This window comes from Poecilia latipinna, unplaced genomic scaffold, assembly GCF_001443285.1.
Source record: "Poecilia latipinna isolate Pla-1442-1.1 unplaced genomic scaffold, P_latipinna-1.0 Scaffold7, whole genome shotgun sequence".
In the NCBI taxonomy this organism is placed as follows: domain Eukaryota; kingdom Metazoa; phylum Chordata; class Actinopteri; order Cyprinodontiformes; family Poeciliidae; genus Poecilia; species Poecilia latipinna.
The window spans coordinates 1,012,299-1,037,131 of NW_015112623.1; the positions used below are offsets into that span (position 1 = coordinate 1,012,299).

Consider the following 24,833-nt stretch of genomic DNA (forward strand, 5'->3'; position numbering starts at 1 on the left):
AACAAAAAACTTTTCCACAAAAAAAAAAAAAAAAAAAACAAAAAAACTTTTTAAAAAAAAAAAAAAAAAAAAAAAAAAAAAAAAAAAAAAAAAAACAGTCGCCAGTAAACTCACTGAAAAATCTGTCAGTACAACTAAAGTACACAAATACAAGAAGACTCCTATGGTTGAGCAGTTTATTTTTCCTGAAAAAAAATCTGACTTTAATCTCAGAATTAAATTTTTTAAAATTAATTATTTCCAGTTTCCAGTTCAATAATGTAAACTTGAATAGTTCTGGGTTATCATGAGGAAATCAAACATAAAACCTGGTCATTGGCAAACCATATAAACTGATCTCCACCTACAGTGTGACCACATACCCAGTACCCTGCTTCTGTCAACAGTGCTGACCAGTCCAGGTCCATGAGACTCCTGAAGGTGTTCTGTGAAGGGACGGTTCTATAGACGGTATCTGTTTGTCAACAACATCCAATGATGGCTGATCTGAAATATTCGGAAACAGGAGGCCAAGACAACACCTTTATCTTGTTGTTGCACTTCTATTGAATCTTCTTTACTTTGTGGAAGGACGCATTATCCAACTGAAAGAGACCACAGCCATTGAGACGTACCGCTTTCACTTTGACTGGTCTGCGCCATACAGACAACACCCTGAGAGACACTGTGCATTCTGGGACTTTCTATCAGGAAGTGGAAGTTCATAAGAAAATCTACAGCTGCTGTAGCTCATCTGTCGGTTGGACCAGCCTTCACTCCCTGTTTACCTCAATGGCTAATCCTCAGCTGCCCAGGGCTCTGTTACCGGTTCACCATTTCTTCTTTTTGAGATCTTGACCACTGCAGACCAGAAACACAACAGACAAGCTGCAGCTTTGGAGATGCACTGACCTAGTCATTCATAGCATTTTCACTCTGGCCCCTTTCCTACCTGCTTCCCCATTTTTTGCTGCGTTTTAACACATCAGCTTAGAGGAAACAAATGCTCCCTTGCTGCCACATCCCACCCAATAGAGTGATAATCATTTTATTCTCTTGACTGGTCATAATACCTGATTGGTGCGTGATAGATCATTTTCTACTTCATAATTTTCAGAGGTTAATAACCGTGTATTCCCAATAATAAGCATCAAGAGCTGCCGCACATATTTTGTTGTCATTAGGACATGACAACAAAACATGTGTGGCAGTCTGTGTTGTGACTCAGCTTTATATATAAACCCACTGTGTACTAATGAAAACAAGCTGCAGGGAAAACCATGCCGGATCAGTTAGAGACATTTGAAGCGTATTAAGCTAACAGCATGTTTGCTTGAAGTGCAGAAAGGCCTCAGCTTAGTTGTGACGCCTTCATTTCTCTGCGCTCCATGTTGGTCTGACGGGCCGATGACAGCGGCGGAGGAGAATGGAGTTTGGCAGCTGATGATGTGAGTCTGTTGGTGAACGGCCCGAGTGAGCAAGATCCCCTGGGTTTCCATATCGGTTCCAGCCAGCCTCAGGCCCTGCCTTGGGGGCTCCGGGGCCTCTCATTGTTCTGCAGGGACGCTGTTTAATACACTATAATGAGCCGCGCGGTATATCCGGGTGGCATGACAGTGACTTTGGTGTGGCTACGTCTGCAGTGTGCTTTCCTCCCAGTCGCTTTATGGAGTCAGCATCGCTCAGTTGAAGACACACGTCTCAGGTATGCGCTGAATGTGTTGTTCACATTCTTTTCTGCTTTAAGGTTTTCTTTAACCAAAAGCGGGGGCGGGGGAGATGCTTCAGACCAAATGAATGTTATCATCAGGCAAGGAAGATTTGATTAAACACACACACAATTTATTTCATTTATTGAGGAGAGAACGGTATCCAAAATAATCTGGCCTAATGAGCAAAAGTAATTACTCCTCAAACCTAAAAAGTGACCGTGCCGCACTTGGCAACAGCAGCTATCATCAATCGTTTTCCAATTACTGGAAATGAGTCTTTTACGTGCCTAACTTTCGCCGAGCCTAAATTAATTGTTTCAGGTCACACAAGATCACCTCAAGAAGATTTAAATTTGGACTCGATCAGTCCAAAGCTGCAATTTTGTCCTTTTTTTTTAGTTACTTAAGGTTGGACTTTGTGGATCTTCCAACTGCATATCACAAGTGCGCCTGAGCTTAAGTTCACATACTGAACATCACTGGTCATTCTCGCACTTTTGCCCAGTTTTTTTATTATTATTATTTTAGAATTACAAACCCAGATCGTTACAAGTTAAATTAAAGTTGTTGGTATGCACTTGAAATATATTTGGTAGGCCAACCACTCCTCATATTTTCTCCATATGTGGATAATGACTCTCGTTTGGCTTCGTTGGAGTTCCAAAGCCTTAATGGCTTTGTGGCTCTTTCTAGACCGATTGAGTTTGTTTCTCATCAACAAAGAGATGAACAGATTCATCTGTTCTTGAATCTTTTTAGATCTGGTCACAATGTGCTGAAGCCTGTTGAGACCTTTGAGTACACTCCATAGTGTATGTATGTCCTGAGACATCTTCATTCTTCAGGGTCTGGTAGCAATCAAGCTTGTGTGTGAAAGAAGAAATTGAGCCAGAAATGTGGTTAATTGCTGTTTGTTCCTGATTTAGTAAGGATAGGAATTGCTTTTTCACATAATCGGTGTGGATAGATTGTTTTCCCTTGACAAAATAAAACTGGAAGACGGTACATTTACTCATATTACCTTTGCCTGATATCGCCATTTGTATGACGAGCTGAGATAATTAAAGCGTTTTCTGTTTTGAGGGTGGGATACTTTTTCATGACACGATAAACTCAGTGCAATAACCTGCAGGCCGTCTCAGCAACATACTAGAGAATCTCCAATTTGACTCCAACAGTCAAGATTTAACACCAACCCGCTGACCTTCTCTTATGTTTTCTCAAAGTGGAGTTTCAGGGACAACTTAATGTACATGTCTGGCTTTGAGTAGTGAACAATTATTATTGCTACAGAAAATGTGAAGCTTTTTTTTTTGGCACAGAAGGCCCTGGACACAAATCTTTAAACCATAAATGACAAAAAAAGTAATTAAAATCTGATGATGTTATTTTTTTAGGCTTTCTGATTAATAACTTTGCAAAGAAGCAATAAAATTACTTTTTTTTAAAAACCCACAATGATTTGCATTGTGTAGCAATGAATGTTTTGTCCCCCTACAGAGATTGTCCTTGAGAAGTCTCATAAAGTTTACCATTGTTCTACTTTGCTCGTTAATCAAACTGAAAGATGAATAGAAAACTCAGTCTGGAGTCAGTGATCGCTTTGCTTTATATTACAGATTTTTCCTCAGTGAGTGACCAAGCAGGTGACCAGCATGAGGAGGGGCTACCAGGCTGCTTTTTTCTGGCTCTCTCACACACCTTCGACACCTCTGTATGTCTTCTTTCTTCAAATTGTAATAATCTAATATAATGAAGAAAGCCAATCAAGCAGAATAAGGAGATTAGCATCGCAGGAGACAATCTGGCAAGTTTTTATTTTTTTTATTTTTATTTTTTATAGACACCATCAACAGTTTCAGCCCTTCTGCTTCACTAACAAATACATTTTCCATACAAATGTGGCAGCATTTGTATGGAAATACATAAAGACTTCCCATCAGCCTCAGAGTTGTTGCCAAAAGGCATTGCTTCAACAAAGAAGAGAGTCTATCAATGATGACATGAAAATTTTAATTCCTATCAATTCATCTCCAAACGTCTCTTTACATCTGCATGTAGGGAATGACTGGCGAACCCCATCTGCCCCTTCCCTTGATGATCAAACACATGAAAACTATCAAACCACATGAGCTGTCACTGTAACACTGGATTATCACCGACACATCTGGTGAGCCAGACGCTTAGATTGGGACACCAACCACAGCAGTATGTCTCCAGAGGGAAGCTTCAAATGTTCGAATACGTCCCTCATCTGAGCAAAAGGAATATTATATTAATGATGCTTCCTCATGAGAGCAGAGATGACCTTCGATTCCTCCACCACTACAGCCTGTCCGCTCCCTGCACCCCACCCCCAAATCGCTCCCCCTCAATCTTAGTTCAACTGACATGCAAGGACCCAGTGAACAAGGCGTTTTTGTCCATTCCAAGGCCTCGTTGACATCAGCCAGAACAACAAAGGGAATTTTCTGTCCCAGCTGTGCAGCAGGAACACGGAAAAACATGTGCAGAAAGAAACGTAGGTCTTCCGCGGAGAGGAACGTGTTTCAATGTTAAAAAAGGCCAAAAAGAAAAACTAATCAATTTGCATTGAATTACAGCTGGAAAACAATGCTGAGTGGTTTCACCTGAAGTGCGCCCTCTAGTGTTCTACTCGGGTCAAAAGCGATTCAGTTTATCCTTACTAGGACTCAAGCAACACATTTCCTCCAAAGTTATTAATATCAGTCGGTTTTGTTTTGTTGGTGCAAACAAAACTGTGAAGAGGGGAAAATGTGAAAATTTTAAAAGCTGGAAAGTTCTGGTCACACGAGTGTGTGCAGCCTTTAAACTAGCACATCATGGAAGCACCTATTGATTCACATTCAGCATATTCTTGGCTCGGCAATATTTGTCAGCTCCAACTTCCACAAATGTGCTAATAATTGCCATTTTGGAATTTGGGTTGTTTCTTGCCAGTTTATTTCGGGTTTTGTATTGGAGCCAAAAAATCTCATCTATAAAGCAAGAGGTTGTTCTGGGTTATTTCATTTGATTTTAATCAGTGGTCATTGTTTTTTATATATTATAAGAAACAATAGGGATCAGAACGAAAATAAATTGAAATAAAACATACAAATTAATTTTGTTAGCTGATAAATTTGAGCATTTTTTTCTCTATTTATTTAAATAATCCATGAAAATGCAACAAATACTAAGGAATCAAAATTTAGATTCAGTGGTTTAAAGCAGGAGCATTTACCTTATATTTAAAAATATATTTTTACATATTTTTTTTAAGCTGTCACTATAGTGAGAGCAAGGTATGAGACATAATCTGTAAAAAAAAATCGAGCTCCTCCTCTGCCATCTCTCCATCTCCTTCTTTCTTTCTGTTATATTATTTCCTAGCATCTATGATTAGCATAGCCACTGACTACGGAGGATAAACGGTTTTCCCGGAGTAATGGATACAAGTTTGATTGGCAGTGCTAAGACCCGCCTCCTGCCTCTGATTGGTTGTTTTTGACCGGTAGTGGTGCAGCGCGGTATTTTCACAGATTATCTGTCGCATTTTATATTGTCACAAGGTGACAGTTTTAACAAATATGTTAATAGGGCTGTATAAATAAATCGATTCGGTGATATATATATATCGATATTTTCCGCCCTCGGAAAGTATCGATTTTTCATCCGCGAGTATCGATCCGTTAAACCATAGGGGTCCATAGCCTTATAGCTCTTTTTAGTCTAGTTTGTTACGGCGTAGCAGCAAGACTCCGCCTCCCTCAGTCTCACTTTCAACTTGAGCTTAAAGTGCACATTATAAACTACACACCAGTTTTTAAATTGTGTTAATAGGCCAAGTATAACCGGAGTTATGCTAAAATTAGTAAACCATATTTTTCCGAATGTCAGAGAAATGTCAAAAGCGCCGCCATTCCCCGGCTTTTCCGATTATGTGAGAGGGAATGAGCTTCCAAACGTACAAAACGAAACGAAACATTAGATTCCTGTGTTTTTGGAAATGTAAAATCTTCAATAAATAACGATGGGCTGTATTTTGTTGCTGAGGAACGAAGTAAAGTTGCGCAAGTAACCGTGAAAGAGAAGCGGAACGGAGAAGCGGAAAGGAGTAGCGGCGCGAACGGAGCAGCTGCAAAAGCAGTGAGATCGCGAAATTAATGCAAATTTCGACTGGTAGCATTCACTTCGTAATTAGTTTTTAGCTTAGCGGTTTCTGTTCTGTATATAAAGGATTACCTGAAGAATGAACATGGGTTGATAACATCAGAAGCGGGCGCGCAGCGGCGCTGTGTTTTGAGCAGGAAGACGAAGAGGAAAAACCCCCAGCCGGAATCCGCGGCGCAGTGAGGATTTCCATGATAACAATGGCTGATCGATCATTCTTATTAGCAACAGACAAAGAGTATCAGAGACTGAGAGTACTATGAGATGCTGGCAGTCTGAGAGGCAGCTACTCAGAGATCCAAGCAGGGGAATAGCGGCGCTGCGTAGCTGCAGGGAGTCGATCACTACGGGGTGAGGCGGAGCCACTACTTTAGCAGTTAGAAGAAAGCAGCTTACAGCCACGGCTAACTCCGGGAGCCAAGGTAGAAAAGCCTTTTTCCCCATAGTCAAGTCTATGGAACACAAAATGTCACTAAAATCATTCTGTCCTTCTAAAATATTTCAGAAAATCGTAAAAATGCACTGAATCGTAGCGAATTGTATCGCTCAACAAATATTGTGATACATATCTATCTATCTATCTATATTATAGTTCTTTTGTAAAACATACATACTGCAGCTTTAGGCACCGCATGTTAGCAAAACAACAGAAGGAAGGGATGAAATTGGTAAAAATCAGCAACAGGTTGAGCTGACCTCCAGCTGTTTGGAATTGACCACACAAACTCAAAAGTTGTATTTTTAAAGCAGTCACATTTATTTGTCTGTTCATACACATTTTGCTAAGCAGCTTGTTGTGCTTCAGCAGTAGATAAAGATTTCTATGGGATGCCCACAATGCTTACTAAAAAATAAATACAAGACAAAGTGTTCCACAACTCAAAAATATACAAAGGTCTGAAATCAATGTAAACTCTGAAAACATTATTATTTTTTTACATTAGAGACAATTAGATAACCTTTGTGATCGTTCTGAACAGTTCATGTATTTACAGTTTTGTACACATAAAAGAAAGAGAGGAAGGAAAAAAAAACACATACAGTACTGTTTGTATAGGTTCATTTCATGCCCAATTTTTTTAATGCATCTAGTACCATAAGCTGTGACTCTGTTTTTTTAGTTCTGTTTTGTGATTTCAAGAACATTTCAGTCAAGTAGCAAGAGAAAAGCACAGTCCAATGCTCCAAACTGGTCCTGTAACATGTCCTGCAGCCTTTGGCAGAAGCATCTACACAACTCCACTCTTACATCACGACAAAATTATTCAGGAAGAGTTGTTTATACAGCTGAGTGGAAGGGTCGATAAATATCTCCAGGTACGGCACGCAGCCAGGGACAAATGAAACCTCACAAACATCTCTCCGTCAGTGCAAAAAAGGGGGTGTGGGGATTAGGTGGAGTGAAAGTTGAGAGGCTAATCTCACTGAATTCCCTGTTACATGGCTGCGACTTGTACGGAGTGTCATTAAGGCCAAAAATCTACCTGCACCGACACCGATTCTGTCGGTTGCATACTGGTTGAGCATAGCTTATAGCTCTTTGAAATAGCTCTTTGAATCATCTATTGTTTATATTATATCAAAATGCGATGCCTGGAAATGAGAAAACAGAAAACTAAAATGTGTCTTTCAAAATGAAAGTAGGTATCTGAATATGTTTTTATAAAATTTCTAGCAATTCATTGTTAAAATGTCACTTTTAGTTTGTTAAAAGAAAACAAACAATCAAAAAAACTAAACAGGGGCCATCCTTCTGATTAAAACAAATAAATGTTTAAGTTGTTAACAACATAGAAAATATTTTATGGAGTCACCAAGGAACATTTGGCATACGACAGCAACAAATGCCCCAGAATCCAACAGATTCCTCCCATTCTTGATAACCCGGCCCCACATGTTACATCCTCTGGTTAGAAACCTGAAAAATCCTCCCCCGGGAAAACGTTTTGTCACGTATTGTTTCCTGTTGAGTAAAGTAAGGCATATTCGATCCTACTGAGCACTTTCCTATCGCCTTTTTTCGACTATTCAAAAACATGCCACATCTTCAGCCACAAACGACCACTGTTCTTTTAAACACATGACCTTCTCATTGTATCTTTCCACGCTGCGTTTCCACCGCCTCTGGCTTTTTGAGCACTTTTTCGTGTCCCATGATAACACCTGCGTCTTTCCTGTCTCCAGAGATGGTCGGCTTGGTATTCGGTTTAGACCGTTCCGCCATCTGTCACTGGTAACTCTCTATGATGACTCTGAAATATTGTAACAAGTAGCTGCCTTTCGTTATATATGTCCTTGTTAGGAGTTAAAGTATTCCAACTGCTGTTGCTAACAATATGAGTGGAAAGACGGCGGGATAATTTCTCTGAAGCTAGTTGTGACGTGCTGATTGGCGGGAAAGTTAAAGTGGCTTGAGGAAATGTACAAGTTTTGTGTCTTTTCTTGCATAGGTATTCACAGAATACATAAAAGGTAAAAAAAAAAATCTGCATCTATAGGATATAAAATCAAGGTCAACTATTATGTTTTTTTTTTCTTTTTAAATCTGACAACAGAACAGATAAGACGAAGCGCATGTGCTGTCACGAGGTGTTGGGTTTACCTGCCTTCAAATAATCAAAGAAAATATCTCTTTAAAACTAGAGATAATCGATAATCAAACGTAAGACCCGACACGTCCCGCTGACAACAACAACTCCTCGGTGTGTAAGTTGTTATTGTCAGAAGAAGGCTTAACATTAGCTGTTAAAACACATTATTAGGGAAATCAGATGAATCACTGAGATGTGGGGAGCTATTTAATGTTGACACGTGTCGGCTGTAGAATCAGGCTGAGACTTTCACTAAACGCGATCTAAGTTGCTCTGTTTTTTAGTTTGAGTTTTTCACTTTTGCCAGTCATAGAACAAACTTTGAAATGTTTGCAGCTTTTTGCAGAACTCTATCAAGGGATACGCAGAGCTACGTCATGCTAGTTGTGCTAACTTTATTGAAAAACAGCTATTCGACAGAAATCACACTAGTCTGTGTTGGCACGGTTTACAAAAATTGGAAACAATTTAAATCTGTAATCGGAACTGTAAGAGTTAAATTGGGCAGAATGAATATTTTGGTTTCGGATGTTTCTTTTTTTTGTTGTTTTTTCTTTTCTTAATAAACGCATTTTGTAATAACAGGGATTTATTTTAAAAATAGTTTGTAAGAAAAAAAAAGTGGACTGAAATATAAAAAGAAAAATATTTAAAAATTCATCCATAAAAATTGCTAGGAATCTGATTTTTTTTACTATTAGAATGATTGAATCTGCTCCCCTGCCTTCTGCATATTTGATATATTTATATATTATATTTCATCATGGTCCATCAGTCGTCTTTGTAAACGTATAGATCTATCCCTGCTGTGCTCCGTGTCCTACGTGGAGCGGTCATCGTGAGGGCTTCCGTCCGAGTTCTCCGCCTCGCCCTCGGAGATGGCCTGCATGGGCGTGGAGTACAGCCTGCTGCGCACGCTGTAGCGGCTGCTGCTGGCGGGCGGCGGGATCCTCGAGCGGCCCTGCCTGGAAGCGGCAGACGCGAGGAAGGGTCTCGGGGAGAAGCTCTCGGCGTTGGCTTTGGGGTACGGGCTGGACAGCTGCTCTTGGTCCAACAGGAGTTGCTGCAGTGGGGAGGGGGCCTCCTCCGACTGTCTGGGTGACTCGGTCAGAAAGTCTCCAGGCGACTTTGGAGTGACGGGGCTCTTCAGGATCTCAGCAGCCGACATGCGGTAGCTGGAGTCCGAGCGGCTGCCCTTTTTAAGCAGCAGCTGCTTGAACTCCTCGTTGGAGGTGCTGGACTTCTTCGCGTTCCTGTAGATGGGCCCCGAGGCCCTGTGTGGGGCGGGCGGGGTCACAGCGGGGGAGGAGGAGGGAGACACTGCAGGGACCGGGGAGGAGACGCTGCTGCCGGGCGGCGGGGTGTTACCCGACGAGGCGCTGAGGCGGGTCCTCGCAGCCAGCTCAGTGGAGTCCTTCCTCCCCAACACTTTCCTTTTGGATCTACGAATGAAATGAATTGACATGAAGTCAAAGCTGTATTGACATGTTGGATGATGTTGTTTACATCTGGAAATTTAATGCAGGAGGGGAAAAAGACTGTTCTTTTACATGTCATCCATAGTCAGTCAGTTCTGTTACCAAAATGAAACCTGGAGATATAGATATCATCAATGTAACGCAATGTGCCACAACAAAGGGAAAATAGCGCAGAAGAACTGTTGAAGAACAACTCAAAAGTACTTCTTTTTCCCTCTCTCTCTATGTCGGCTATGTTACACTGAGACGTGTTGCCATAGCAACTGACAACACCACCAGGATTCAACACTAAAAGACACACAAACATTTCCCACACAAAGAACAGAACATTAAGTGATCGCTGTTGTAGATTGGCTACTTTTTCCCCCCCACTGAACCGAAACAGACCAAACTCTGAACCATAATCTACACGTTAAGGTGGTCAAAGTCAAGCTAGCATAGCTGACTTACTCGCTTTTTTCTTTTAATCAAATTTTTTTGCTGACCTTGTTATCTACTTGTCATAGTGTTGACAAATCAAGTGAATATGCTAACTTAAGTTTGGGAGCAGGGTACTGTTGCCACCCATCCCTTAAAATACGGAATCGTCCCGTATTTGGCTGTTAAATGTTGCGTCCTGACGGGACGCAAAAAGTGGGCATGCAGCGCACGCAACGCATAGGGGCGCTGCACCAGAGGGGGCGGCGCGTCGATTTATGTGTTCGCATCCACCTGAATGATATGTAGTTGCGACCCTGCGTGGCGTATTGAACCAATACGGGACGCGATTTGTTCCGTATTCTATAAATGTCCGACAGACACGCCTATCACACACATATCAACACTTAGTGTAACAATACTGACCAAAATAAAACACAGGAAATATTAAGGTCAGCTAAATTCTCGTGGCGGGAGCTAAAGGACCCCAGAACTCTTCGGACCGACGCTGTTGTCACGGTTGCCTAGAGACGTACACAACACAGCCCGGTGAGCTGCTATCGACCCGTGTCTTTTTAAAACGTCCTCAACCCGATAATCCACCGCCCTTTACTAGTAAAACCTCTCGCAAAGATACAAACGTGAGAAGGAAGACGGAAATCCCAGGCTGAATAATGTCAGTGAGGATGAATACAGGCAATTTAAACAAATGTGTTCGTCCTGGCGCGGTTTGCTGCTGTATGATAGACAGAATGGATCAGGATAGAAACTCCAGACCCATCAGAACCTTAAAGAACCAGACATCAGTCTCTTCATCCAACAGTCATCTCCTGAGGCTGATATGGTACAGAACATTTTCTTTTATTGATTAATTAAGTTTCTTATTGTGGTTTTAGTAGACTGTTGTGATTTGATTATTAAATAATCAATTACCGTATTTGCTTATTTAATGTATAGTCGTATCAGCCAAAATAATACAAATGGCCATTTAAAAAACAAATCATATTAAGAGATTAACAGTAAATACATAAATATTTCCTACTTTAAGAAATGTTGACATCTTCTATGAATCCAGTGTTCAGTGGTCATTAATGTCAGACATAAACCTGCTGCCCAGGGGCGGTTCTAGATGGGGGCCAACAGGAGTAGAAAGTATGCTAAATAAATGTCTTTTGTTAATGCTCAGTGGTGGATTTTTTTAACCTTCACAATTTTATTTTAACAATGAATTAAAAATTATAGTGCTGCACTTTTAGCTGGTGTTTTGAGATAGGATCACACTTTCCATCTGCCAGGGATCTGCAACCTGAATCTCTGGGGACAAAAGTGGCTATTTTGGCTCACTTATTCTATCAAATGATGAAATATTGCTCTGTTTTAAAAAAAAAAAATTCATTCTTTTTTTAAGTGTCCCAATAAAAAAACACTGACTACCTTGACCCCAGTGGTAAATTTGGTAAATATTTTGTTAATACGCTTTACAAAACCAGAATTTTCACATAACTTATGCTTTTTGAGCCCTGTCTGAGGACACATTTTGATTATTAAATCAGGTGTTATGATCAGTTACTCAGCACTTGAGCAGTTTACCAAATACATTTTACACTTGCTTAATTAAACTGGTTTAACGTATGCTCTGATTGGAGTACAATTTTGAAATACTTTTTAAAAACAAAAACACTGCCATAAATTATTGTCTATCACTGCAGCGGCCATCCCAACCCATGAGAGTAGGACGATGTACTGTGGTGGCGTCCCTTATTTTCATTTCTGAAAGGTGGCAACCCTAGAGCAGGGCCACGTCCAAAACCACACCTCGAATTTTACAAGCAGACTATTTATACTCTGCTCACCCATCCTTCTCAGTCTGTCAACTCCACCCTCCACCTCTTTTACCTCACTCCTCTTCCCCTTTTCCTTTCTTCATCCCATCACCTCTTCCCCTTTTCCTTCCTTCCTTCCTTCCATCCATCCATCCATCTTTCCATCTCATAACCATGCTTTACTCCTTTTCGCTGCAGTTGCTTTCTATGCAGGCTCGGGAAAATAAGCGGAATAAATTTCCCCGAAGACCAGACCCCCAAACTCATTCATCCCTACATCCTGTCTTCTTCACCCCTTCCTACAATGAATCTTTAAACCTTTGTGGCGTGGTCCTTGCTAGTGAATTAGCAGCAAAGCATCCTTTCCCCCCCATTTTCTTTTATATATCACGCATATATTTAAGACTTAGTGCATTATGCTGACAACTAAAACTAATGGTAGTGATCATCAGCGAGCAGTTTTTTTTTTTAATGCTCTCCAGCAGGGGGAACTGAAGCTTCTGTGCATGACATCACTCGTTTTATATGGAATCAGTGGAATATAGCATTGATAATAGCTGGCCAAAAAACATGATGGAGCAGGGATCGAACCGGCGACCCACCAACTGCGGGTCTGACTCCTACCACCGTCGGCACAAACAGCTACAAGACACTTTGTGTGAACCAGGACTGAGAGGGCTTCTGTCCAAACGCTCACCTGTGAATCATAGCGAACAGATCCTCAGTGGTGCGGGACTTGGTGGGTGACAGAAACACGCTGTCATCCTCTTTTTTTGACTCCTCGAGTTGTGACAACGCAGAGTTGTCACTTTCTGTGTAGTCTGTAAAAAAAATAAAAAAAAAATAAAAAACTTTTAATACGGTCATTAGCAGTTTATAACAAGTCCATAATATGCAAAAATATTAATATTTTTTGTAATTCCTTTATTGCTACTGAGGTAAAATTGAATATGTACAGTATTAACAAGTTATGTTTAAACATAAACAGTATGTGTAACGGTTTAAGTGTAAAAAATCAAGTAAAAGAATAGCTTAGCATGATAAAAAAACTTGGAAATTAATTTTAATAATTTTTTTTACAGAAATAAAAAAATGGATAAATTTTGATTTTAATATATAGCATCCATGTTACATGATTTTTTTTTTTTTTTTTACTATTCTTATGCTTTTTTTTTTATTAAAATGTTCAATGTATCAATCTGGAATAGATCATAATAGTTTGTCGTGAACAGGGCCTGAAGAACCTGCCTTTGCTAAAGCAATCGTCTGCCTCCTCTGCGGATTCCTCTTTCCTGTCCTGTGAGGCACTTTCGGCTGAAACCCCTGATGTGTCGTTCTCCCCTTCGCTGCTGATGGAGCTCTCCTGGGACGTCTCCAGAGGACTGTCAGCGGCAGGCACTTTGTCCACACAGTTGGACCTCTTGGGTGAGCTGTGTAAAACCGGAGGGCAAGGACACATTTCCGCTTCGGGCAGTTCGGTCTGCTGCTGACATGAAGCGTCTACGTGTGGGATCGACTCTCCGGAGCAGATGGATGTTACCGGTGACTCTGAGCGCTGCTCTGCTTCGTTAACAGTCAACGTCTTGGGGACGTTAGAACCATCCAAACACGGTTCTGACCGCAGTCCGACAGCCTTCGCGCTCCCTGACAATACCTCTGTGCCCTTGCTATTCGCCATTGAAAGCTCTTCATTTGAGGCATGGATTGAGTTGTTTGATGAAATATGATGATTATGAGAATTGTGCAGTGAGGAACTCTTGAGATCTAGCAATTGACTGTTGGTTGAGTTCTCAGATGGACACTGGAGTCTTGAGGCCACTTTGTTCTTATGCAGGTCTTCAGGCTGCTTGTTGATGGACCGCAGCTGCACTTTTTGAAGAATTGAGGGTGTTATAGACAGAGAGTGGGCAGTGAAAGACTCCAAGTTCAGAGATGTGACAGCTTTGGCGGTTGGCACATCTTTTTGCTTGATCTGGAGAAGGTTTGGTAGCTGGTTCCCGTAAGCTAAGCCTTTATTGCTTGGACTGTGAAGGGCACTTAAGTCGAGGTGAGAAGGAGGAATCATCGGCAGCTCCAGATCTTTCTTTGAGGTCGCTACGTCTCTGGAAGAGCGTGCCTGCAGAGACAGAGAGGAAAGAGACGACTTCCTCTCTGGGACTTTGGGCTTCCTCTTCCCAGTGGCTGGGGACAGAGGTCCGGGGAAGAAGGTGGAGGGAAATGAGGAGGTGGGGGTTTCAGACTGACTGGAGTAGCCGCTTGATGGGCTTGCCAGTCCGGCCAGCTTCTCTGGAGATGTCAACTTGAACTCGCTCTCCACTGATGGAAGTGATGGGGTGGTGGCTCTGGAGCCAGACTGGGAAGTCTGGGACTCTGAGCTCTCCTGTGACTTGATGCATTCGATCACAGTCGTACCTGTGGCTGTGCTGGAGTTTGATAGCGATCGGTAGGGATCACTGGACTTCAAATCGTTTAGAAGCCAGAGATCTGCATAGTCTGACTGCACAATGCCATTGTCCTTAAAGGAATGTGCGTCTTTGGAGCTTAAAATGCCCAAATCCGTTAGATCCGACATGCCTTCCATCGCCCAGACCTCGAGGGGCTCTCGCCCTAGTGAGGAGTTCTCCATGAGTCCTTGCGATCCGGACAGAGCCAGCTGCATTCTCCGCTCTTTAGAGGACAGAGACGCTGGATGTCTGTAGGTACCAGTAATCTTTGGTTCTCTGTTTTCAGGGATGTGTCCCTCACTGCATATCTTCCTCAAGGAGGAACTCCTCTTTGGTGGGGAGGGCTTGGCCTTTGACTTTCTCAAGGAGAGGCAGCGTCTCCCCAGAGTCAGCTGGCCGCTCGTGTCTGACAAACCGCAATCAGAACCGGAGGTTGCATAGTTGTAGGTGAAGCTTTTGCTGCCTTTTAAACCACAGTCAAAGTGCATGGAGGTGTAGTACCCTTCGGTGTCCACAGAGTAGTAAGAGACGGTGTCTGCTTTCTCTGATGGTGGCTTGTCGGAGAAGCTGCTCTCGCAGGTAGCCATGCTGGTGAAGCTGGGGCAGCCCAGGCTGCTTTCGGCCTCCCTGCCCGGTTCAGGGCTGAACCCCTGAGAGGAAGACGGCTCCGCGTTGGGGAAATCCCACTCTCCCTCCACGGGCGTACTCACTCCCACCTCCTCTAATATATCCATAGCTGCTGAGGAGAAGGAGCCAGCTCGCTGGTTTCTGAGGCCCTGGTAGTTGTCCAGCAGGAAGCTGGTCTGGTCTTCGGCGGTGTGAGTGGCGGCATTGAGGGACAATTCAGAGTCACAGTGCGAGGAGCCGGTGAGTGGAGGGGACGCTGCGGGGGGAATGGTTTCTGAGGTCTGGGAGGGGCAGGTGGAGCTGCTGCCACTCCAGTTCCCGCTGGAAGACTGGTGGTCGTCCTTATGGTCCATTTGGCTGCCCAGCACCCCCGCAGCCGAGACGGAGTGAACGGGGCTGCTGAAGGTGTCCGAGCTGGACGAGATCTCGCAGCTGCCCATGTCGGCTTTCCTGGGCAGTTGAGCGCCGGTCCGCTCCATCCAGCTGCACTCTGGACTCTCCGACAGCTGCGCGAACTTCAGCCCCCCCATCTGCCGCTCTGACACAGCCCGATCGTCGGCGCTCTCTTCTTCCTCCTTCAGGATCCTCTCTCTGCGCCCGGGAAGGAAACCCTTGGAGTCGAAGGGCGCCAGCTCCTCCTCGTCGTCGCTGTCGTTGCGCTCATCGTCCATCAGGATCATCATCATCCTGCTGCTGTCTCTGGGCAGACTCCGCGACCGCAAACGGGCCTCCACTGAACTGGAGAACATGGGGTCAGCGCTGTCGGGCAGGCAGGAGATATTGCCTGCCGAGTGGGAGAGCAGGAGCGACACGCCCTGACCTCTCTGGACCCTGAGCCTCCTCCGAGACGGTGCTCCCGAAGTCAAAAAGTCTTCGGTCTGGCAACCTGAGTCTCTGGTGGTCAGATGGCTGGCCAGCTCCTCAGTGGAAGGAGTTATATTGGCAGTGGTGTGAACAATGACTGTCCGTTCCCTAGAACCAGGGGAGTCATCAGAGTCTGGAGAAAAAAGGAGGATTGAAAGAGTTTCAGCTACAGATTCTTAAATCCAGACTTTATTTTCTATAATCTTTCAACAGTGCGAAAACGCAAAATCTTACCGAGTACTTTTTGTCTAGTTTCTAGTGCAACTATCGTACTACGTCTAAAATTAGTAAAAAGTAACTTTGCTCTACAAACTAAACAAAAAAAAGTAAGATTTTGTGTTTTTGCCGTGAACTGTTGAGTTAAAGTATTAACTTAAAAAATATGTCTGTTAAAGAATACAGTGTCTTCAAGATAATTAATAAAAAAGATTTTTATGTTATGGAGACGAACCCGTTATTCTGTAAAACTTTGATACATTTTACATGGATTTTATGTGATAAACCAAGACACAGTAGTTGATATTTGAGAAGTGAAAGACAATGGATACAAAATTTTTACTTTAATTTTTTCTCAGCAAAATCTGAAAAGGGTGGCATTCATTCAGCCCCCTTTACTTTTAGTCAATAATTTAGATAAATAGCTGTTTTTTTATTTTTTTTTATTTAATTGTCATTACTCACTGAATTTAACTGTATTGTCCCACAACAAGGACTGAACTGATGTTTATATAGTTGAATTTAAATGCGTTGGTATGAAACAACGGAATCAGACTACAGACGGTCAAAGCTGGTAAAGACAAGAAGCAACATGAAGTTAAAATGGCAGCATCCAAAAAGATTTAAACATTTGTACAATTAAGTAAAAAAAATAAATAAATAAAAAATCTGAAAAATTCCTAAAAACCACACATGCTTTATCTCTCACTTCACAATTATGCACAACTTTCTATTGGGCCATCACAGAAATATCCAAATAAAACACATTTTGTAATGTGGAAAAAACAAGAAGAAGTTCAGTAATTACTGCAGTAGTAATTACTAATTACTGCAAGTCGCTGTGGAAAAAGATCCCCAATATGACATGGGGTTAAAAAAACAAACAAACAAAAGATACATACCAAAATCCTGCTGCACCTGTCTGGGGAAACCAGCGACTGTCCTCCGCCTCCTTAGCTTCCGTCTCCTCTGAAGCAAAGACTGTGAGTGAACGAGTGAGCAGCGCACACTAGCATCTCTGTCAAAGCCAACCCCTGCAGCGGAGACAGGACATGTGAGGAATCTTTGTTTGGTCCCAAATGCAGAGAATCCTTTTTTTAACTCACGCTGTCGCATAAAACGGCAAAAGTTGAAATAAACATATCGAATGACTGAACTAAATAAGGTGGCGTACAAAAATAGCAGAGGCTGTGTGAGATCTGAGAGAGGCATAAAGCCGCAGTGTCTGCCTGGAGTTTCTGGTTGCTAAGCTATAATATTTTCTGACAGCTATGACAGAAATCGTAAACAAGCATTTAAAAGGAAGAAATCTCGCTGCAAACTCTGAATACCTCTGCTTAAGTTCACCAACTAACCTTCCTGCTGCCCCTCCGTCACGTTATGACCATCATGTGACAACAAGTTGGGGCTTTCAGCACCATAGCGATTGCAGGACTCTGCTTACAATGTGCATTTTTTCCCCTCTTCAACTGTCTTTGACTCGGCCCATGTTGCCACACAAGCTCCTGTTTTCAAGTCGGCGAGAGGGAGAGTAAATAACATCAAGCAGATCTTTTTATCCGCCTGAACAAAACTAATTGCCATTCATGTCACAGCACTTGGCCTCTTAGCAAACGCAAAGTGTCATTGAGAAACAGAGTTCGCCGAGCACAAAGCATGACTCGGACGTTTATAGTTACAGTCTGTGAGCGTAATTCACAGACCGTGAATTACTAGCAATGCTAGCAACCCAGGATCTTTTGAGGTGAAGATTTTTCTGAAACTTTGAACCAAAAAGGTTACACTATTTAAATAAAATGAGTCAAAATGTGAAATATACTGAACTTCTTGTAAATTTGCTTCTTCCTCTCAAATCTTAGGTCAAAACTAAAAGGGTTAATTATAATAATATGCATAGTAATTCAGTTTTTTGGTTTAGTAACGTCTAGCTAGGTGTTTGGAAACATTCTAATAACTCATTGGAGACTTAAAAATTAATTCAGAAATTGTTTTTCCTTCAACATTTGTGTGCTAACCACTTCGCTAAACAGGAAACAAGACAATTAGCCTAGCATGACTGACTTTTTATTTAAAAGTAGAAAAATTTCAATATTCCATCTCCAGCTTTGCTACAACTTTTTAAATAATGTTACTATAAGACTTTTACTTTTATTTTGCTAGTGAGAAGCTATATTGTTGTGGGGATTTCAAAGTGAATGAATTAACTGGGCGACAGCTAGCATGTTTTTTTTTCTACCAAGTATTAAAAAAAGAAGACAGGGTTCTCTTTCTCCCAAAGAAGAGATTTTATAATTTTTTTAATAGTCTTTTGAATCATAAACAAACATCACAATCATTTTAATGGTTAATTTATCAAATAACCCAAAATTGTTGCTAATTTAAGTATGTTAGCATGTTAATAGTAGCATGAGACCTTCTACTGTTCTGCTTTTTATGCTAACACATTAAACTTCTGTGATTCAGTAAGTTTTGCTACAATTTTTAAAGTAATTTTTGTTGCCATAACAATTCTGCTCTTATTTAATGTTCAAAAAATACTCTTACTTCACATTCAATGCAGCTAATCAGCTAGTAAGCCCACATTCTCCTGGAAAATGCCATTTTGCTAATATTAAGGTAGTTTTCAATATGTTTAAAGATAAAAAAAATAGCATCATAGATCTTCTTTAAAAGATGTAAAGACAGCTTCCAGTGCTCTGTAAACAAAGAGATGACAACTGAGATATCTTGGTGATTTCAATTTACCGGTCACATTAATAGGAATGATGCATGAGGCGATGACTTGGGAATTGCATTTCATTCTCTCTTCTGGGGTGGGCAGCGGCAGAGCTCTAGACCAGTTAGTCTGCTTGTCCAGGGTGGAGGGGATGTTAGGGATGGGAAACTTAGACCGGTGACCTAGAGCCACCCCGTCAGTGTCGGGGTCAGTAGGCGCAGCCTGCAACAGATGGATATTTGCATGGTTACACTGTTATGGTGGGATTACATGGAAAATGGGTAGGCAGAGTTAAAGAAGAAGAAAAAAAGATAAAGTGTGGACAAAGTCTGGGATTATCCCGCTATTTTCTATGTTCACGGTTCTCGAACTGCTTTGCAAATACCACCGGTGGTAATCGGTACTGTGAAATGTTGGCATCAATTATTTAACAGAAGTAAAAAGAGTCTAAAAATATAAGTTGTTCAAGTACTTCATCAGAGACTTATCAGAAGAAAAGCACAACGGAAACAGACTCTGAACCAAGATCCACCGAGAACAGAATATGATACGACTCATTTACATCAGAAGTCAGAATTCAGATGTAGGAAATAAAAATGAATACAATTTAACTGTATTCGTCTTCCAAATTCAAAAACGAGCGAGATTAGCTAAATGACTTGTTCAGAGGCTGGCGTAGATGCTATTAGCAAAACAAGCTAATAAAAAAAGGAAAAACGCATTTACATGATAAAACATCGGCGACATTTCACTTGAGGAGTTAAAGTAGTGAAGAAAGAGAATATTTTCTGACGTTTTCATGAAATACATAATCTCCAAACAAACAGATTCTGTACTGCGCAATCACCGAGTTGCATATTTAAAGCAGCCATATTTAATTTTGAAATTGGAGTTGGTAAGAAACCTCAGATTTTTCTAATTACATCTTCTGATTTGTTGTGCTGCACTGCAAAAACACAAAATCTTACCAAGTATTTTGGTCTAATTTCTAGTTCAAATACCTCAGGACACTGCCAATGCCACATGAACGTTTTCATCAATATTAAGGAATTATTGACTTAAAACAAGCTCCTACATCTTGCTGAAACGTTACTTTTATCTTATTTCAAGTGTCCTAACATATTTCCACTAGAAACTGGACCAAGAATTACTTTTGTTTTTTTTGCAGTGCGCCGTTTTAACATGTCGGTCAGGACGGTGGTGGTGCTTGGAAAACCCGATACTGAGGCGGCGTTTGCTAAGAAAAGTTTGAGAACCACGTCGCTAGGAGTGTGAACACTGAGAATATATCACTAAACATACCCACCCTTCCAGTAGCTGAGTTTCACACAGCAGTGCAAAGAATCCGTTAAGTAATGGAAATGAACAGCACGCTTCATAGCAAGTGAGAGCAGGAAGAGAGAGAAGCGTTCAAAGAAACACAAGACTTTCATGCAAAAAAAAAAAAAAATAAATAAACGAGGAAAAATTCCAGCTTGCAGGAAGCTCAGACCAATAAAAACTTTGGCACTCACTCCACACACATGTCACAATCTCTAGACTACAAGATGTATTCTGAAGTCGACACACAGCCTGCAGTCATACTGTGAGAATGTGCGGCAGCAGCAGGCGAGCCTCCGGGAAAAACGTGTCAGGATCAAATTCCTCTGAGCTGCAGCAAAACCTCCTGGACCTCCGACACGCGCTGGAAACCGACTCTGATGTCTAGCAAGCTGAGGATTTCTCTGCCTTCCCTCGAGTTTCCAACATGTGAAACTGGGAGTGACTCTCAGGCCGAACTGGTTCCCACCTCTGCGACCCAAAGTCTTCCCACCCCCACGCCCCCATTTAAAGCCGCCTCTCTAGCCTTTGTGCTCCCGGTTCCCAGCAGACCAACGGGCCCAACAAAAGAAACCGGTTTCCTTGGAAACTTTTCGCAATGAGTAGAAGAAGAAGAAGAAGAAGAAATCAAAGGGGGGAACATTTACAGCTGATTTGTTTCGTAGAGGCTCTGAGAGGAAGGATGAGCCTTTTGAAGGAGGGGAGAGGGGAGAGGAGGAGGAAGGTGAAGAGGAGTAGCGGTTCGTGTTTGTCTTTGTCCGCACGCATCAGGCCTTTTTGGTCAAACAAACAAGCTCAAAGGTTGTCGGCTAGTGCAGAGAGGAGGATCATGGGTAATCACAGACACAAGCTCCCAAAACGTCAACCCTTTTATTAACGTAGGGTGAATATGGCTCACACACACACACACACACACACACACACACACATCACATACTTCAAACTGAAACTTCACAGAAAAACTTCAAACCGACACCCTCTGTTTTTTTTTTGTTTTGTTTTTACTTCATCACCTCAAGAGGGCGGAGAAGCCGAGAGTTCATGCATCTAAAGCAGAGACTGGTCATGCAAATCAGATGAAAGGACAGGTGGAAAGCAAACGAGAGGGAACCGGTGGGATTAGGACCGGAACCAGTACCTTTCTGCTCCACGGAGAGAGGCTGCAACATTCGGTGGGGGAGGAGGAGCGTGTGGAGTCGAACTGAACGACAGGGTGGAGAGGCGACGACAAACGGAGACACACAGAAAACAAGCAAATGACAACAAAAAATTAAAAACAATGACACAAGTGAAGGTGAGGACGCGGAGGGGCGTGACGCAGGTCGAAACACACGGCGGTGACATGAAAACAAAAACACGTCTCCGTTCCCGTCTTTACCTGAGCGTCAGCTAACTGAGTGGATGCATCTCTAAAGTGTCTCTCTGGCTGCTTGGATGGATGGAGGAGGGAGAACAAAAAAGGTGCCGTCACTTTAAAAGGAGAGTTATGGCTAAACTTCAGTATATTACAGAGAACTACACAAAATCTTTCATGTGCCGGTGGAAAGTTTTAGCACAGCCAGATTATTAAACTGAGGCTGATCTGTAGATGTCAGCTGGTTTTTGTGCAAAAACAGCAGTTTCACATTTTATCACATTACAAACACAAAAGAGAGCAACGATAAAAAAATTTAAAAAAGCATTTGAAATCTGAAAAGTGTGGTCCATGCAGGTCCACTGAGGTATATAAAGCTTTGGAAAACAGCTCAAGCTCAGTGAGACTGGATACAAGTATGGGCTTTGACTGGGCCATTCTTAAAAAAAACATTCATTCATTCATGTGTGAGATTGTTGTTTTTCTGGAAGATGAACCTCTGACACACTCAGTTTCAAATCTTTGGTATCTCTATTGTTGTTGTTATTTTTTATTTCAAGTTTGTCCTGTTTTTAGCTTCATCCCCATCAACTCTGAAAGGCTTTCCTTTCCCTGCTGAGGGAGAAAAATAAAATCCCCAAACCATAATGCTGCCACCACCAGGTCCCATAGTGGGAATGTCGTACTGTATTGTTAGATTTTCTGCCGTTGTTTCGGAAGCCTCTCTCTGACCTATTTTTGAGCTCAGCTCCATTTTCTGATTTGTATTTGTAATAATTTTCAAAAACTAAAGTTCCACTTCCCAAGTTATGAACTACCAAACGTGATAAGATTAGGAAAATATCTGAAGGTCTGAGCATATCTGTAAAGAAAAGCCATTACTTCACTTTAAATATCAGATGTTTTTGCGACTTTACGGTTAAAACTTCACAGATTAGGTGTTTACAGATAAAACAAGCTGACTGGCAGGACGTCCAAAGCCTAACACATTGGCGTATTGATTGTTGTTCTTGCAGACTAACGGGAAGAGATAACGACAACAATCGCCTCACCGTTGTTAGACTTTTGCCCCGACCATCTTCCGTCGGCTCGATGAGAGGGGAGGGGGATATGGGCATGGGGGGCAGGGCTGAGATGGTCACTCTGCGTTCCCTCCTCTGGTGATCTGAAAACACACACACACACAGACACACTTTAATAACAGCATGCAACAAACATGATTATGAGAGAAGGCAGAAGATGGATGTACTTGTGATTACAGGTTTTGTGAGAATTATTGATGCGGGAAGCTTTTGATTGAACTTTGGAGGGCGCATTTACATGCATTTTCCACCAGGGGGCAAAATAACACCAGAATTGCAGAGGTTTGAAAGCAGGACAACTTAAAAAAATTCTGACTTTTTACCAAAGCGTTGCCTCAAATGTAAGTCAAAAATAAACACAACATTTTTTTTTACTTTTTCTTTTCATTAATTGTAATTTTGAAAGAGTAGAAATTGTGACATGGGTTAAAAACTAAATGTGAAGATATGTATAATGTGGGATATATTTGGGAGATTGAATCAGCTTTGGCTTCTTCCTGATCCTTTTCCAACTGGATATGAAAGTTTTGCTGTATATGCTTGATTATTATGTCTTTTTCTTGCTGTTTTGTTCTTATTAATCTTTTTCTCTGACATTTTCCATGTTTGAAATGAATAAAGATTTCATTTCATCTCAAGAGTAAGTTGGAATAAGACAGCATTCAGCAAAAACAAAAGCAAAAAGATATTAAAACTGAAAATATGAAAGAAAATTAAAGTTGAAAATGTGAAAAAAGGTGACATTATTTATTAACTGAGCACCAGTTAATAAATAAAGTGCATTTAATGTTAAGTTAAAAATCTGAAATTGAACAATGACGTATAATCGTCCTGAACAACGGCCGCGGTGAGCAGCAGGAGTATGAGTCAGGCGCTAACGTCTCACCTTGGTTCAGCGACCACAGGCTGTGGTTGGCCTGCCTGTACAGCTCTTCCACACATGCTGGCCGTGTGGAGGGGTGCAAAACATTCCTCTGGAGGCGCCACGGCGCTCTGAAGTGTGCCGTCAGCTTACTCTCCACGTCCAGGTTGGACACCGCTGTCAGAGAAACAAACACAGTGGAAACATCGCTAATTGTTCTTTTGTGTAAGACATGGGAAGCAATGAAAAAAAAAAAAAAAAGCTATTAGTTTGAGCTGCTTCCCAGAGTTTGAGGGTAGACACTGACTCAACATCACAGCTTTTGACCAGGGCCGGATTTACAAGAATCTGGGGCCCTGGGCTGGAGCCGGTCTTGGTGCCCTATTCACCAAGTAAAAGGTCATTTACCAATGATAATTACAATTATTAGGTAGTCTTAATACGTCCTCTAGCCACTTAGGGCTGAAACGATGAATCGGATAAATTGCAATTAATCATGATTACTCAATTACTGAAATAATTGTTGACTAATTTAGTAACTGATTATTAACTGGAATATACAGACTCAAAAAATGCCATGTGGTGAATAAAAACTTCCCAACAAATTCAGACCAGTAATTAAGCCAAAACTGTATGAAAAATATATACATTTTGCATTAGGATGTATTGCATCTTAGGCAATAAAATGTTTGTTTTTATTTTTTTTTTTAAATAATTAAATTGCTTATTTGCATCTTGTAATGCATTTCTAATTTTGGATTTAAAAAAGGCTTTAAGTGGTTAAATGAAAAATCCGTAGAATGTGCCATTTTTTAATCTGTCTAATCGATTAATCGTTAGAATAATTGATAGATTAATTGATTACTACATAATCTCTAGTTGCAGCCCTATAGCCAATAATACTTTATGCTGTTTATTTACACAGAGACGATGCCCCTGGACAAGTTGATGTAAACAGGAACGATTTAACAGATCATAAGTTGGTGAAAAGCCACTATATATATATTATATTATTGTCTGATAATCCATTATTCTGGTCTCACTAATACCAAGCAAGCCAGTCAAACTACAAACCAACAGGCAATTCGCAAACCAACTTCTTTGCCTTCATCACCGATAACTCTATGTTGTTTCATAAAAAAAAAAAAAATGACTACAGTTTCAAATAATTTAAT

General features: G+C 41.4%; 1 protein-coding gene across 7 annotated transcripts in view; it reads right to left on the reverse strand.

Annotated features, from left to right (window-relative positions):
* Window positions 1-7,828: 7,828 nt before the first annotated feature.
* nhsa (Nance-Horan syndrome a (congenital cataracts and dental anomalies)) overlaps window positions 7,829-24,833 on the reverse strand; it is a 77,837-nt gene continuing 60,832 nt past the window's right edge. For 2 of the 7 annotated variants that reach the window (XM_015027076.1, XM_015027132.1), the window contains exons 2-8: window positions 23,683-23,835; window positions 22,767-22,879; window positions 21,499-21,561; window positions 17,227-17,358; window positions 13,422-16,241; window positions 12,871-12,994; window positions 7,829-9,897 (exon numbers count right to left, since the gene is read on the reverse strand). In XM_015027076.1, the coding sequence (XP_014882562.1) occupies window positions 9,276-9,897; window positions 12,871-12,994; window positions 13,422-16,241; window positions 17,227-17,358; window positions 21,499-21,561; window positions 22,767-22,879; window positions 23,683-23,738 (3,930 nt within the window). In that variant the 5' untranslated portion in view covers window positions 23,739-23,835 and the 3' untranslated portion in view covers window positions 7,829-9,275. Of the gene's footprint in view, window positions 9,898-12,870; window positions 12,995-13,421; window positions 16,242-17,226; window positions 17,359-19,069; window positions 19,263-20,554; window positions 20,614-21,498; window positions 21,562-21,738; window positions 21,790-22,766; window positions 22,880-23,682; window positions 23,836-24,833 lie in introns of those variants that run through there. The other 5 variants (XM_015026842.1, XM_015026966.1, XM_015026903.1 and 2 more) reach the window with 5 other exon arrangements.